This window comes from Photinus pyralis, unplaced genomic scaffold (assembly GCF_008802855.1).
Source record: "Photinus pyralis isolate 1611_PpyrPB1 unplaced genomic scaffold, Ppyr1.3 Ppyr1.4_LG1, whole genome shotgun sequence".
NCBI lineage: Eukaryota > Metazoa > Arthropoda > Insecta > Coleoptera > Lampyridae > Photinus > Photinus pyralis.
Genome location: NW_022170249.1, coordinates 39,950,689 through 39,968,096, shown reverse-complemented (window position 1 = coordinate 39,968,096; position 17,408 = coordinate 39,950,689). Strand labels below are relative to the sequence as shown.

Here is a 17,408-nt window from a genome sequence, read left to right as displayed (position 1 = left end):
GGATGTGACAATTTTGTTTAGTTCAATTAATTAACCGGGGGGTTATTAATAATTTGAGACACAGGATTGCGTAAATTTCATGTTATAGTTTTGGTTCAATTTCTTAGAAGTGTTCTGTTTTTATTTTATTCCTAGAATTTTTTTTCGATGTAAATTTTTTTTTAAATTTTATTTGCCGTTAACGAGGTATAGCGCGAAGTAGAGATAAGGTTCTTCGCAGAATTGCCGGGCGTACGTGCCGTTTAGCAAGAAGTTGAAAAATCGACGCTTCGCGTGATTGGCGGACGGGATGTTGAAGAAAGGAGAAGGGCTTTTGGCTTAAATAGAAAATTTTGGAAGAGAGCGGGGCTTTTTGGTCGTGACAAAGCCAACCGGCGCTTCTTCGGTTACGTTATTTTTTGAATTTTGTGGAAGATTCTTGCGTAGTGGATCCAGGTTTAATTTGAATTTTGTGTGTGCCGTTTTAAGAAGAATTTTTGAGAAGTTTAAGAAGTTTGTCGCCGTCCTGTTTTTTTTTTTTATTTTGCGGAAACACGGAAGTTTTGAATTTGTGGGTACCCGAAGAGAGAAGACGTCGGTGTTTGAGTGGTTGGTTTACGTGATTGTGTACGGATACCTCTTTTTATCGGAATACGTTATTCGGACTAATTTTAAAAGTAAGTAGTAGTTAGTGGTTTGTTTTGTCTTGTTTGAAACTTTCCCCCCAGATTTAATCAACTTGAAACAAAGTAAGAGACGCCGACAATTACCTCTCCTTGACTCTAATAAACAAAACCTGGATTGCAATGACTGGTTTAATTTCAAACAAAAAAATTGCGTAAATTTCTGTTTTACAAATTGTTACAATTTTAAACAGATAAATGACACACACAAAAAAAAACAAATTACTCAAACATTACAAAAAAAACAAGACAAAACAAACCACTAACTACTACTTACTTTTAAAATTAGTCCGAATAACGTATTCCGATAAAAAGAGGTATCCGTACACAATCACGTAAACCAACCACTCAAACACCGACGTCTTCTCTCTTCGGGTACCCACAAATTCAAAACTTCCGTGTTTCCGCAAAAATAAAAAAAAACAGGACGGCGACAAACTTCTTAAACTTCTCAATAATTCTTCTTAAAACGGCAGACAAAAATTCTAATTAAACCTGGATCCACTACGCAAGAAACTTCCACAAAATTCAAAAAAATAACGTAACCGAAGAAGCGCCGGTTGGCTTTGTAACGACCAAAAAGCTCCGCTCTCTTCAAAAATTTTCTATTTAAGCCAAAAGCCCTTCTCCTTTTTTTCCACACCCCGTCTGCCAATCACGCGAAGCGTCGATTTTTCAACTTCTTGCTAAACGGCACGTACGCCCGGCAATTCTGCGAACAACCTTATCTCTACTTCGCGCTATACCTCGTTAACGGCAAATAAACTTTAAAAAGAAATTTACATCGAAAAAAAATTCTAGGAATAAAATAAAAACAGAACACTTCTAAGAAATTCGGGTACGGACGTTTCGCCCCCGCCGTTTCGCCCCCGACCGTTTCGCCCCCGCCCTTTCATCCCCAGCCGGTTCGCCCCTAAACCGTTTCGCCCCCGAACCATTTCGCCCCCAGAGTTGTACCCCTACATTTAACCATTGGCCCGACACGTTAAAACTGTATACTTGAACGGGCAGAACGTGCCCACTGGACCCTGTGCATTTTCATTGCTTGTATTCATCTATTAATTGCGTACCTACTGAAATTATTGAATTGTTTATAAATAAGCACAATGATCAGCAAGAATTTTATTTTTATTGTTTTAGCAGGTTACATATAAATATAAAAATAAGATATCTTAACATATTTCGCTGTACAATCGGAACAATTTCAAAATTCGAAGTTGTACGCTATCCCATGCAAATAATCGGTAAGATGGCGATCTTCAAAATCTTCAACGATTCTTTTGATTCGAGCTGATATTGCAACATACTTCTTGTTTCTTGGATTTCCTTGATTTCCTGCAATGGATTGTATTATTTCGTAATTATGAATACCTTGCTGCTTCCGCAAACATTCAATAAAACGAAAAATATTTGGAAATTGGGACCCACAAGTTTCTTGAAAAGCGCGGTGCCATCCCTCCACGTGATTATTTGTGCGATGTTGGTCGTTAAGAGTGCGCTGATAAACATTCCAAATTTGAGTTGGAAATAGTGGAATTTGACGCCCACGACGTAGTCTTCGACCAATATATGTGTCTTCGAAATAATTCGCTATGGGTACAGCCTCTTCAGGAAATCCTTCGGTTTCAAGTAATTCGGTGAATGAGTCGCTTACGTTATGTTCAGGAACAAACGCCAAAGCAGGAATCATTCTAATCCATCGAGCGAACTCATGGTCATTCTCGTAGCGAGCTTTGAGGCCTTCACTTTGCACCTTTCTCCAAACGGATTGCGATAAATGGAAAAAACATCCAGTCTTTAAAATACCTGGAAACTCCAATTCAAATGCTTGCATGGCAGCGAGTTCGAAATCCGTCATGAGTTGAGTTGGTTGCAGTCCAGGTTGCAAACGTTTCAATTGTTGTAAAAATGTAACATACGTAGCTCTTGTTTTATTCGGTAAGAGAGCGTACACTAGCGGAACAACGGCACTGTTTTTGATGGCGTGGAGGGTGTAAAGTTGTTCAAAAATAGCTGGTGCGGTACTGAACGTGCCATCTGCAAACCATTCTTGACTTTGGGCCAAAAGATGAAGGTTGCTTCTGGTTGAAAAGATGAGGATCCTTCCTGGCATCAGTTGATTCTCCGAATCGTACATTAGAAACTGTTGCACTTCACCATCAATAACGATTTCACTAAAACCTCGGGGAATCACCAATTCTTGCATATTTCTTGGAAGCGCAGGTGCTTCTTCATCTCGTCTGGCTCTGCGGATCGTTTTCTTCAATGCATCCTTTTTTGGCATGATTGCAGCAACATCTGCGTGAGCTTGTGGGATGACATTTGCTATAATTTGATGTGGGCTCTCCTGTGTCGTTGCGGCACGCTCCTTTACCGTCGTAACCAATCGAATGGCTGCTGGCCTGGCAGCTTGTGCTGCATGGTTATGATGCGTAACTGTTTTCACCACTTCACCATCTTTTCCGTTTGTCCATACTCGACCCTTGCAGCTTGATCGGAGTTCGCGCACCCATATCCCATGTTCTCCATTTTTTGTTTTTTTGGAGAAAACGTAAATGTGGTTTTCATGGACAAGTTTGTTCTTATTTCGCTTTGATAAAACGTGGTCCGCCATTGCTATCAATACGAGATGACTAAACGAGCCGTCACGAAACACACAATACAAATGATTGGACAATACTTATTACTGGCTTTTATAGCATTTTCGAATGTCGATTATCAATATTTCAGGTACTTAATGGTTGTGGAAGACGTAATTACAAAGAAATTAAAGTTTAGTATTAATTATAAGCATATTTGCTCTCTAAAATCACAAATTTTGCGTACAACAATGAGAAGAATGTTTACATAATTAATTTCGGTCATTAGGCCAGTCATTAGAAAGAGTGTATACACTTTCTAAAATTGTCAAATTCGCAGTCATGAATATATAATTACTCTGATTACAGAGCAATTAAAGTTTGGTGTCAATTATGCAACATATTCGGTGTCCAAAATTACAAATTTTCAATATGAGCCATTACAATTCTTGCTGATCATTGTGCTTATTTATAAACAATTCAATAATTTCAGTAGGTACGCAATTAATAGATGAATACAAGCAATGAAAATGCACTGGGTCCAGTGGGCACGTTCTGCCCGTTTAAGTATACAGTTTTAACGTGTCGGGCAAATGGTTAAATGTAGGGGTACAACTCTGGGGGCGAAACGGTTCGGGGGCGAAACGGTTTAGGGGCGAACCGGCTGGGGATGAAACGGCGGGGGCGAAACGGTCGGGGGCGAAACGGCGGGGGCGAAACGTCCGTAAAGCAAGAAATTGAACCAAAACTATAACATGAAATTTACGCAATCCTGTGTCTCAAATTATTAATAACCCCCCCGGTTAATTAAATGAACTAAACAAAATTGTCACATCCAGACGCTCTATAATTTCTTTCAAGTTACAACTAAACAAAATAACACAACATTTTCCCCCTTTAAATTGAACACAAAAACACAAAATTACAATCCTCCCCTGACTATGAAAACAAAACAAAATATTGGAATTACAGGGTTTTTTTTTTCAATTTACCAATTAAAACTTTAAAATAACTTCGGGACCTGCTTTAGGTATTCGGACACGATCGCCTAACACAGCTCCCTAGTCATTACTGAAACCCCGCACGGTGACGTCACCAGCTGAGCCTGAGAAATTTCATCATCCTAGTATAAAAATTTAAGAACTACCACTAACATTCCTAATCTTTTTCCTAAACTTTTTCCATTCTCGCTTTTCTTTTCCTCCCCCCTTTTCTAAATTAATCCAGGGCTTCTCTATAAAAATCCCACACATAAAACAATCTCTTAATTCTTCAATTACAACAATCCGTTTACCCTTTTCACTCATAATTAAATTATTCAAATAATCAATGCCTACTTCTTCCAAAAACTCACTACTCCTAACTCTTTTAATCTTATCCTGCTTCCTACAATCCTCATCCTGCTCAAAGCTACACAAATTCCCTTCATTCTCAATCGATAATTCCAATTCTAAGTCTCCTACTACCCTATCATCATAAAAATTCCTCCAAAAATCCTGAAAATAATTCTCCCTTATCTGGTTATCTAAAATCTCATAATTAGTTCCTATCTCCTTCCCGCCTATTCCTTTCCTTGATAAAACGTCCACACATAAATTATTATTCCTTTTTAAACTATTACTCCCTTTCACATACTTAATCTCAAACAAATTCGCCTGTAAATTTCTACCCCTACAATAAAACTTATTATCCACAAAACTCTTCGCTATTAAATAATTCAAATCCCTATTCTCATCTTCTATTTCAAACTTCCTATAATTCACGCAATACAACTTCACCTTCAATTCTGGTTCCCTACCAGTTCCTGCAATAAAATAACTACCTACTTCAACCCTATTTTCAACTAAAATCCCTTCATCTTCTTTCTCTTGTACGACTTCTTCATCTTGCCTATGAACTTTTTCAATCTCGACTTCATCCTTAACTTCAACTTCTTCTTTAATTACCATCTCATTTGATCGCTTCTTTCTCATTAATTCTATTTCTTGTCTGATTTCTTCCTTTAATTCCGCTTTTAATTCCGCTTTCATTTCATCCATTTTTTCGCCCAAATCCTGCTTCAACTCTCTTATCGCTTCTATAAACACCGCAAAACTCGCTGCCTGAATAGCTGACACTCCCATCGTGAACAACTCTACTTTCTTCTCGTCTTGAATAAAAATCACGTTCCAAAAAAAAATCCTAACACTAATTCTAACACTACCTACCCCGTAACTAATCCTATCCTAAACATCCTAATCTAATTTAAATTGCAAAAACACCCTACCAAATTCTTCCTGTCACATTTTAACAAGTTCCTACGCCTACGCACACAGTAAAAAATGTTGTAATGGAGAATAAGATTCTTTGAGTGGTTAAGTAAACGAGTGTTAATTTTTACACTCTTGTAAGTAATACTAACATTCATTATTAACACCCACTACTATGCACACATTGCGTGTGACTTTAACAAAAAAAAATTCAAGAAAAGGTTTTTAGGATGTTCATTTATTAAAAATTGGGTTTACAGCATTTTACTAGTGTCAAAGTCATCTTACACAAACTTTATTCGCAGTATTGTTGTTGCTACTAACACCATACCGTGTTATTAATACAATCACGAACAAATTTAACACCCAGGAGTGTTGAAAATGCAAAATTTGCCTGGAATAGCAGTTCCATTTTAAATCAGCAGTCTTAAGCTACCGGTCCGGAGCGCGGATGTAGTCATAGTGCGATGTGCTGTGATGTGATTAAAATGTTTAAGATTCAGCTTGAAAACAAAAGCAAATTCGCTAAAATTGGCGCAGAGGCTACGTACTACGACATAGTACAACTAGGTAAGTAGTTACCTAACTTACTCGTAAATAGGCATAATATGTTAGATACGTAAGTAATCTTTGAAAATTACAACCCCATCCCATATTGCAACGCACGAGTTCATAGCACAATATACAAAAAGTCGTAGTTGTGAAACTGAAAATGAACTATCTTATATTGGCATTCACCCTAGCGTTCTTCGTAAGGCGTTAACGAAGTTAGTAAACATTTTTAATCAGAACTGTTGGCTATACCTATCATTTTTTATTCTGATTGGTTATTTGATACCATGGTATGTCACGACGAGGAGAGTCGGTTTGTATGAATGAAACGCGTTAAAAAGAATGCAGTGTTTGTTCATTTGTTGTGCATTTTAATTAACGTTCACTGACATGAGATTATGATGCTATTTTCGCTCACCTTCCTATGAGACTTTCATTAGGTTGATGACGTAATTCATTAACCTAGGTCGCCACACTATCGTTCGTAATTCCTTATATTACGAGCATTCTCTTGTCCCCGACCCCTCTTTTTAACGTCCAAGGAATTAGAAAATTAAATTATGAAGCATTTTTGTGCACTATCGCAATATAGTTAAATTCATATTTCATGACCAAGATATCTAACAAAGTATTACGTTATTTTTAATAAAATACCTGTAGGTACTATAGGTATCTACATATAGCATAGCTTACACCTTACACAGATTAACATAACTCATCCTGACATACTCTCTAAGAGTCCTACGTGTTAGCAGTTAGCTGAAAATCCATTTTTCTCATTGCTAATCTTTAAAACTCTCCCAAGAGTACGACCTTTTGTAGAAAGGTCTGGCTGTTGCTCTTTGTCGGTACCTACCTTAACCTACCTACATAATATTATACCAATCTATCCAATCATAAAGCCATTTTCGCTCTACCTAAACCTTACAGAGGTCAAGAGGTGAGTGTATTTTACTCCCAGTTAAGAAAAATTTTTGACCGAAATTGGTCTGGGTACTATTTGATACTGGGAGAACAAAAGTAAGTTTAACCAATGGTTTAACGTAAGTAACGTAAGTCAACACTCTAAATATAATGCAGCGTTTTTCAAATCTTATGTAGGTACTATACAATGTGTCCAAGCGATCGTTTTAAGCATGGAAGATATAGCGATTCGGTTCAACGGAATAAAATATTCAGCATATTGAATTTGCTTCGTTCGTTTGAAAAAACTGAATTTTCCAATTCACTTTGTTTGAACTTTTTACTTTACCATACGAAGTAGGGAAAAGTATTGTAATCGTGCAAAAAAAATTTTGATTTTGACAGATTTACACGTTTTGGGGTCCCCTAAAACAAATAAGACCTTTTTTGAAAGATGTCTGTGTGTGTGTGTGTGTCTATGTGTGCGTGGTCAAATTTTGTGCGCGCTCTACCTCAAAAACTAGTAAGAATTTCAAAACCAAAATTCATATTTAGTACACTAATGTTGAGACTTATAGTTGATTAGGTTTTAGTTGAAATTGGTTCACGGAAACTTGGGGCTTACTCTTATCCAAAATTTTGAAAAAATTGTTCAAAATTTAATTTAGAACATTTTTGCATTCTATGGTTTTTCTCATAAATGCCATACTTTTTGACATATTTGGAAAGTATGTGATGTTATATTATACTCGTAAAATGATTTAAAGTATGGTAAAGTCATGTGCATGGCCACATCCGATTTTTTTATTTGAAGAGGTTTGATTCCATAGCCATTGAAAAATAGTATATTATTATACAAGTTTAATAAGACGCTGTATTATCACACGAGTGTGTTTGAAGCACGACGAGCGTAGCGAGGAGTGCTTCAATCGAACGAGTGTGATAATACGTCTTATTAAACAAGTGTAATATACTATTTTATCTACTTTGCTTTACTAAATTCTTGAAATTTCGGCTGCTCAATTTTCGTGTTAAACTAGGGACTTTTGTGACGGTTGATAAAACACTAATCTAGTAGCAGTGAAACAAATTCAAATAATCTGTCATTTGATTCACATGTAAATTTTTTGAAATGGAAGCCGTAAATGAGTTACCTGTACACCGCCAGATATTCGCACAGCCGCTCAAGATGCTACTGAAAATTTGCTGGTAGTAAAATCCAAGCCGGCACATGACAAAGCGTACCGCGCCTTCACAGAGTGGTGTCGAGGAAAAGGTGCGTTAAATGTAACTGTACTGACGTTTGACATATTCTGAGACGCGACGGATGTTACCAATATGGGACAACGAAAAATTACCAAAAACACGTTAATAATAGCCTTCATTATTAAACTGTTTTTGATATAATAATGGGTCAATTAGTAACGCAAAGTAGATAAAAAATTTTTGTTCGTAAGACAGCTTTTTATGAAGATTATTAACAGCGTAGGTAGACCATTATTCATTACCTATATCACTTATCTTTGCCAATTAATTTGAATTGTATTTTCTTAAAAACAAGTCATTATTACAAAGTGCCTCTAATTTCCTTTTCAGTAATACCATATATGTAGATGATCAAATTATGCCTAAAAATAAAGACAATACAACAAGAAAGTCATTTTTTAAATTTAAATCTTAAAACAAATTCAACTTCACGAATGACGAATGTGCAAACGTTCCAAGGCGTAGATAAACAAGTAGTAGGTAGGTATAAGATCTTCAACTCGAAAAAAAGTTATAACAAATAACCAGTTAGGTATTTTAAATTTTTATCTTTTGAGTGCCTTGTGTAATCTATAAGCATGCTAGATTTAATTTTGTTTTAGATTTATATTTTAAAGAATTAGTTTTTTGTTTTATCCTTTATTTTCACAAATAATTTGATATGATATTATTGGAAAGGAAATTAAGGACGCTTTTTAACATTGTCATAGCCACCTACGAGTGAAAAATTTTGTTATTTATATTATTATTATTGTTGTTTAAAAAAAATATTGGTTTACGTTATATCGACAAAACTAAAAATGATATTAAAAATTTGATCAATCATTAACAATTTTTCGATTCAAAGTATCTCTTTAAAAAAAGTTACAAACAAATGAAGAAAATTTGCTATGGCAAACGAAACAAATTTTATAAACATCTAATTTAAATATGCTGAATATTTTGAACAAAATGAATCGTTGATTTTCTGAAACCTCAAAAAAACTAATATATAGTTGTTTTTTAGCCAGAACCAAATTTGACATCAGTGAAGAGTTAGTTAGCGACATTTTTTTTACTGATTTAGAGGGTACTGTGGTTGAGGAGGATTGTATTCACGATTATCTCAGTACTCCTAACTGCGTCCTAAAAATAGGTGGAATACACACACATCAGGAACTTACATCTTCTGATTCTACCCTATCCTTGACCAAAGAAACTCCTTCCGCCATAGAAATTGAGGAGTGGTTGAAAAATGCCGAAAAAGAATCTGATCCAGATCCAAACAACGTATTTGTGCTTAATATCGACCAAGATGGATTTGTTATTCCTCCAAAAATCGATAAAGATTATGCCGCAGGGGCAAAAAATGAACATGTAAATGGAAAGGTAATTAGATAAAAATTGTCTCAAAATTTACCATTATCTTACACCTACTGTATTTTTTATGGTACATTTAGACAAGGGAGTTACTTATATCTCTTAAATATTGTTTCAGATGCTAAAAGAATTTTTACATAATAATGGGGGAGAAAACATTTTGGAGGAATATGACAAAAACAAAATTTTAACAAACCGGACCCGGAAAGAGTTAGTTAATTTAACGGTCCGCATGATGATAAAAAATTATGGAACTTCTTTGTCGAAAGAAATTAAAGTGGAATTTGCTAAAGCACTTGTTGAACTGTTTCCCAAGCTAAAGGACCCAAACAGTACCAAGGGAGGATATGTATGTTAATGCTTTTTGTACACATTTTTGGCTATAACAAAGTGGTGTACCTAATGGTTTAACGTTTAAGTGAATGCATACTTACAAACTAATATATTTTTAACAAAATTTATTCATTAACAAATGAATAAAGTCTCCATTACAATTTCCATAAAATTTAGTAAAAAAAAATATTTGGTACACACTGTTATGAGAATATAGTATTAACAAATAACATATTTCAAATATTCAAATTCTTTGAAATATTAAATATTCTATACTACCTTATTTTAATAGAAGTGCAAATTTTTTTACTCATTCCATATTTTTAGGAAATATTTTATGATGATTCCCAACGAACTCCTAGTGGGTATTTAGCTTGGAGGTTGAGGACCGTTGTTAGAACCATGCCCAGTTTTCATAAGAAAAGAAAACAATTGGCAATTACTACGAACGATCCAAAAAAAAGGAAGCTTTCGCATACATTAAAAGAGCAAGAGCTTGCTGATATAGAGTTTTTGAAAAATGCGTGCACTAAAACTCAAAAACATGAAATATTTCAAAAAATGAAAAATACCCTAGACTGCAGAATAAACAATGATTTTTCACTTAATGACTACCCAAGATTCCTAGACACGCCAGGGCTTGTATGCTTTCATATTTAGTTTTTCATAGTGTGTTATTGTAATATTATATATATTTTTAGATTGAACAAGATTTTACCTTATTGTACCCAAACGCCAACCAATTTGATATTGAATTTGAAAAATACGTGAACAAGATACTAGCTGTGTATGAAGCAACTATTTCTAACAAATCAACGGATATTGAAGGTATCTACCGATTTATCATGTGTGTCTCAGAAATAGTCTAAAGTATTAATTATAGCTTGGGACAAGAATACACAAGCCCTACTTGCAATCCTTCATATGCTGCCTTCTACCGCTAAAGGAAGAAAATCTGGTGGCTACTCCAGGGACACGTTGAATTCTTTGTTTCAGAAATTAATAGTATTTTCGTCGGTAAGTACCTACCTATATACCACAACAGAGCTGGGAAGCATTTGAAATTCTTATTTGAAAGCGCAAATACTTTTAGCAGTTTTGGAGTATTTAAATACTTTTGGGAAGCATTTACTTTTTTCTAAATACTTTATTATTATTATTATATAATACTTTCTAAAGTAGATAAATACTTCTCTTTTTAAAGTATTTGTATTTAGTATTTGCTTATGTTGCTTAAAAAAGTATTTCATATTTAAATACGTTTGATTTTTGGAAAGTAAGTATCTTTTAATAGTCATTCCGAGTTCGTTTAATTTTAATTTAAGAAATGAATAGTTAAAGGACGATACAACATACATTTAGATTAGTCAATATAATTTCAAACTTTTGCAGTATTTTTGAAATCGATTACTTAACTAATATCTCTTTTAGGTTGGAGATCCACTAGAAGCCATCATAGGTGCCGCAAAAGGAAGTCAACCTTACCTAATCGCTATTGGTTCTAACAAGGCAGCAATTCATGATTTTAAAGTAGTCGTAGATAACAAATTTTTAGAAACAGGTCAGAGCTCAATTTTGCAAGCGTTTGATTTTCTGTTTAAAACTTATTTCGTATTTAAAATCAAATTTGATGTTGGACTAGAAACATTTTTTACTTTTATTCAGGATTTTTTTTATAACATAGAGACGGATAATATCCATTATACCACTAAAATGAGGGAGCTTAAGAATAGGATTCTCAATTTTTGAATACAATTTTAATGGGTATTTTACTTAAAACTATTATTGAAAAAGTATTGAAGTAAAGACGCACAGACAAAGTTTGTGGAATATTTTATTAAATTTTATTTGATAAATTAATAAAATCGTGTAAGTAATAATGGATCTGAAGTGTGTCATATGTTTTCGAACATTTACAGAAATCACAAAATTATTACAGCACATACGTCTTTGGCATTTCCGTAGTTCTCGTGAAAATCTTTCTTTGAAATGTTGCAACAATCAATGCGCCTCCACATTTAATACATACTGTGGATACAAAAAACATTTGGTTAAATGTATTATTAAACCTTCTGTTAATGTTTTATGTAGAAATGATGATTTCATAGATAGTGTACAAATGCAGAGGTGTACAGGAATACTATCTGCAGTATTACTTCGGAGGATAGTAATATCAACCCCAGTGATCAATCTGAAGGAAATGGGGACCCCCATCCTTCAGATTTGAATGAACGAACACATGGGACGAGTGTTGAAACAATTGCGTCTGATATTAGTGTTCATATAATTTCTTTTATTTCAAAATTAATGTCGATGGGAATGCCGCTTTCTACAATAGTTACAGTAGTAGACAATGTCGATGAGCTGATGAACTGTGTTTTTGAAGATACGCTTGACATTTTGTCACAAAACGATAACCAAAATTGTAACATTTTTTTCAATACAATTACAGCTTCTATTCAAAAGTATAATTCGGTTTACAAAATTAAAAAGTTTTTTTCTAACTCTGTTGTTACACCTGTAGAAGTTGCGGTAGGTGTGAGAAGCGATCAAATACTTCATAAAGCTAGTAATACCTATATTGAAAAGAATGTTACGGATACTTTTACATACATTCCTATCCTTAATACTTTGTCTGCATTATTGCAGAATGAAAATATTCAACAATATTTTACAAGAGACTATGGGTCATTGGTGAAAAGCGATCATTTTGAGACATTTTTCGATAGCGATTCTTACAAGAAGAATCCGTTATTTAAGGAAAATCCGAATGCAATTCTTATTCAGCTGTATTTTGACGAATTTGAATGTACAGCGCCTTTAGGTTCGAAAACTGGCATTCACAAAATTGGTGCATTTTATTTTAATATAAGAAATATCCCCACAATGTACTTAGGACAATTGGATAATATACATGTTGCGGCATTATTTTACTCATCAGATTTGAAAAAGTACTCTATAAACAAATTTTTACAACCACTTGTATCAGATCTAAAAATTTTAGAAAGGGACGGTATTGAAGTTTCATTTCTTCCGTATAAGTTAAAGGGTACTTTAGTTGCACTCAGTTTTGACAATCTTGGCGGCAATGCTTTAATGGGTATGGTTGAATCATTTAGCGCAAATTATTTTTGTCGAATGTGTTTAATGCATAAAAGCGACACCCAAGTTATTTTTAATGAGTCGGATCCACTTTGCCGTGCCAGAAATCAAGAGTTTTTTAATACCTTGCCCGAAATCGAAGTCGGTTCTAACTATTACGGAATTAAAGCAAAAAGCGTTTTAAATGAATTACAATATTTTAATTTGGGGAATATATCATCAGTAGATATCATGCATGATATTCTCGAAGGCGTAGCTCAATTTGAAATTAAATCTATATTATCTTATTTAGTATCCAAAAAAATTATCTCTCTCAATGAAGTCAATCAAAGAATTTTTTTCTTCAATTACGGTTCTATCGATCAATGTACAAAACCAAGTCCTGTTAACATAGAAAAATCTGGTGCCAATATAGGAGAACGTGCAGCTCAAACATGGACTCTTGTGCGATATTTACCTTTAATACTAATTGATGTAATTCCAAAGTGTGATGAAAGGTGGAATATAATTACTTTACTGTTGGAAATAATGAATATATCTTTTGCCCCCATAATACCAGTTGCCATGACGTATGTCCTAGAGAATTTAATTTGTAAACATCATCATTTAGTTAAACAATACATCGGAAACATTTTGCCTAAGCACCATATGATGATTCATTATCCACAAGCGATTAGGAATATGGGCCCTCTTATACACTTATGGGCCATGCGATTTGAATCAAAGCATGGATATTTCAAAGATTTAGTAAATAAGGGGAAAAATTTTAAGAATCTTCCACAAACGTTGTCTATAAGACATCAAATAAAGCAAAGTATAAATACCCATAAACTTTATAAATTGCATATGACCTTCGGGCCTGTCAAGCACTTTGATTTGAGTAACTACGAATTTAAAGATGTTATTATTGAAGAATTAGACGTTCCAAATTCTGTCACTCTTAACGAAACTAGATTCTTGAAATGTGGTTTCCATTATAAACCCTCTTTCTTAGTTTGCGTAAAAGTTAATGGCCAGCTACCTATCTTTCAAGAGATAATAAAAATTATTCTAATAGATGAACAGCCATTTTTTATAACAAAATCCTGGGAAACTAAAGAGTTTAAAGAAAGTTTAAATGCATTTCTAATTAAACCCTCAATTGAAATTTCTATTTGCGATCCAAAATTACTAGTTTACAAGGAACCATATGAGTGCAAAACGGTTTCTAGTTCATATTATATAGTACCTAAACATATATTTGTACAAATCTAATGTGTTATTTTTGTATTATACTTCTATGTATTATGGATTAGTACCTATGTAAAACATTATTTTAGTATGTTGAGAGGGTAGATATTTAGGTATCTATATATTCTATAGGTATACATAAGATTAGTCCGTGTTAGGTTTTCTTTAGAGTATTGTTTGGTTTTCTATATTTTCATTTCAAAATAAAAGATTATTTTATTATGTTGTTTTTTTATTTGTTACTACTAAAATCGAAATTACTTGCTTGGACCTAAACAGTGGATTAAAAATCCTGCAACCACAAAGTGCAATTATTTTTACACAGAACAAGAATGATATTTACACTCAAATACATTATTGCAACACTTGGATAACATCTTCCTTACAGTAAAAAGGTGTTTTAATCATATTATATTTGATGGTTTTCACACAACGGTTATGGTAATTTTACACTCGTAATATCTTTTATAGTCAATTACAGGATGTTTGTAACCCTCACATTTTGTAAAAAACATTGTGTGCGTGTTTTTTGCAACCACTAAAGATTGGTCTATTAACCACTTATGCTAGTCATTTTTTCTCATAAAATATCTAATAACATTTCATGTACATTTTTATAACTGTTTAAAGGTGTTGTAATGGTATACATATTTTATCATTTGAACCATTAAAAATGGTTAAACTTGTCACACATCCTACCATCGCAGAAGTAAATGTTGTTGACACTGATCAGTGTGGATAAATACGAACCACTATGGGTGTTGTTTCAGTGTAAAAATTAACACCCAAATTTTTACTGTGCATCCTACAAATTCCTATAACAATTAACCTCCACAATGGACACCTCTTTTCCCTTAAAAATGACATGTCTGGGTACCAAAATAACTTTTTACCCGAACGACAAAACAACCCTAATCTGAATTTACCTACAAAATTTTTACCTACTTTCGCGTTTCCCTGAAATTGCCCCACGGTTTTGGGCGCCAAATTATTGTTGTGAGACCTAACCTACACTTCTGGGAATCCCACGATTTCCCTCTAGCTAGCTCAGTTGTAATTAAAATGAAAACAAAATTTTTATCCGCATCTCAAGGTCCAGCTGGATTCTGCCACCCTACAGCATTCCAACAATGACATAAATAGGTGGCTTAACCAAATCCTTAAATTCCAATATGAAACTTTACCCCCAGATTTAATCAACTTGAAACAAAGTAAGAGACGCCGACAATTACCTCTCCTTGACTCTAATAAACAAAACCTGGATTGCAATGACTGGTTTAATTTCAAACAAAAAATTGCGTAAATTTCTGTTTTACAAATTGTTACAATTTTAAACAAATAAATGACACACACAAAAAAAAAACAAATTACTCAAACATTACAAAAAAAAACAAGACAAAACAAACACTAACTACTACTTACTTTTAAAATTAGTCCGAATAACGTATTCCGATAAAAAGAGGTATCCGTACACAATCACGTAAACCAACCACTCAAACACCGACGTCTTCTCTCTTCGGGTACCCACAAATTCAAAACTTCCGTGTTTCCGCAAAAATAAAAAAAAACAGGACGGCGACAAACTTCTTAAACTTCTCAATAATTCTTCTTAAAACGGCAGACACAAAATTCTAATTAAACCTGGATCCACTACGCAAGAAACTTCCACAAAATTCAAAAAAATAACGTAACCGAAGAAGCGCCGGTTGGCTTTGTAACGACCAAAAAGCCCCGCTCTCTTCAAAAATTTTCTATTTAAGCCAAAAGCCCTTCTCCTTTCTTCCACACCCCGTCCGCCAATCACGCGAAGCGTCGATTTTTCAACTTCTTGCTAAACGGCACGTACGCCCGGCAATTCTGCGAAGAACCTTATCTCTACTTCGCGCTATACCTCGTTAACGGCAAATAAAATTTAAAAAGAAATTTACATCGAAAAAAAATTCTAGGAATAAAATAAAAACAGAACACTTCTAAGAAATTGAACCAAAACTATAACATGAAATTTACGCAATCCTGTGTCTCAAATTATTAATAACCCCCCCGGTTAATTAAATGAACTAAACAAAATTGTCACATCCAGACGCTCTATAATTTCTTTCAAGTTACAACTAAACAAAATAACACAACAATATATATATATATATATATAAGCTTTCGTCTTGGTTATAATATACTCAGTGACGTGGAAATTGCAACACCAAGAAGGAGTTGGAATTTTTTTACCAAACTTGGCAGAAACGTTTAGCTACTAAAAGGTAACAATTGATTAAAATTTAAAAGAAAAAAGATGAAATATAAACATATTTTTATTAATAATAATAGTAGTCCCTTCCTATTGGTTATGCACTCCCTCACGCTTCGTAGCATCGATTTTAGCAGACGGCCGATTTCCTCTTGAGGTATTGTGTCCCAAGCAACTGTGAGTAACCTCTAATTCATTGTGTAGAGCTTGCAGCGTCTGCGGAGGATGCGGTAAGTTCATCGGTCTTCTCTTCATAATTGTCCCAAACTTGCTCGATAGGCGATATACTGGGAGATCTGGCTGGCTATGGCAAGAAATTGACATTATCATGTGCAAATAAGTCCATAGAACGTCTCTCAGTGTGGGGAGGGGCATTATCCTGCTGGAAAAGTGGGTCTTCCAACTGCTGAAGAGATGGAAGAATATGGGGTTCTATCACGTCATCCACATATTGCTGGGGGGGTCATATTACCTCGAATGAATAACAAACGAGCCCTACTCCCATAAGTTATAGTGCTCCATACCATAGTCCCCACAGCTTAGTGCACATGCCTCGTAACAGAAAATTCAACATTGCGACGTTCCCCACGTCTTCGGCTGCCCTTCATACGGCCATCATGCATACCCAAACAAAATCGGGATTCGTCACTGAACACCACCCTATGCCGCTCTAGGTTCCAGTGCAGTCGCAACCTACACCTATCCAAACGCTGCTGGCGGTGTTGAGCTGTTAATGGTAACAAAAGATGTGGCCGATAGGATTGCAAGTCGTAAGCTCTGATTCTGCGGTAAACCGTTCGAAGTTTACAGGACGACCTTCGTTAGCTAACAATTGATCGGCAATTGACCTGGTACTAGAGAATCGGTTTCTTGTTGCCATAAGTCAAAGATGGCGATCCCGCACTTCAATTGTTCTTTTTCGCTCCCCACC

The 17,408-nt window shown here is 34.5% G+C and overlaps 3 protein-coding genes across 4 annotated transcripts in view; 1 reads left to right on the top strand and 2 right to left on the bottom strand.

The window, feature by feature from the left end:
- Nucleotides 1-17,408, bottom strand: part of LOC116170367 — a 631,383-nt gene that overhangs the window by 257,101 nt on the left and 356,874 nt on the right. The window lies entirely within an intron of this gene.
- On the bottom strand, nucleotides 1,867-3,276 carry LOC116161124. The gene has a single exon (XM_031474359.1). It carries the CDS (start codon nucleotides 3,274-3,276, stop codon nucleotides 1,867-1,869), a length of 1,410 nt encoding a protein of 469 aa, XP_031330219.1.
- Nucleotides 9,121-11,991, top strand: LOC116170395. Of its 2 annotated transcripts, none has more exons than XM_031486773.1 (6): nucleotides 9,121-9,579; nucleotides 9,689-9,919; nucleotides 10,231-10,545; nucleotides 10,605-10,731; nucleotides 10,787-10,920; nucleotides 11,335-11,991. In XM_031486773.1, the coding sequence occupies exons 2-6, from the start codon at nucleotides 9,689-9,691 to the stop codon at nucleotides 11,650-11,652; spliced, it is 1,125 nt and encodes a 374-aa protein (XP_031342633.1). In that variant the 5' UTR covers nucleotides 9,121-9,579; the 3' UTR covers nucleotides 11,653-11,991. The 2 variants fall into 2 exon arrangements, with proteins under 2 accessions (XP_031342633.1, XP_031342625.1); XM_031486765.1 differs by having other exon boundaries at nucleotides 10,775-10,920.

Bases quoted from the DNA above. Each gene is read 5' to 3' on its own strand.
- LOC116170395 (XM_031486765.1), top strand. From the start codon at position 9,689: ATGCTAAAAGAATTTTTACATAATAATGGGGGAGAAAACATTTTGGAG. The intron at 9,920-10,230 runs GTATGTTAATGC...CCATATTTTTAG, and splicing joins ACAGTACCAAGGGAGGATAT to GAAATATTTTATGATGATTC. The intron at 10,546-10,604 runs GTATGCTTTCAT...ATATATTTTTAG, and splicing joins TCCTAGACACGCCAGGGCTT to ATTGAACAAGATTTTACCTT.
- LOC116161124 (XM_031474359.1), bottom strand. From the start codon at position 3,276: ATGGCGGACCACGTTTTATCAAAGCGAAATAAGAACAAACTTGTCCAT.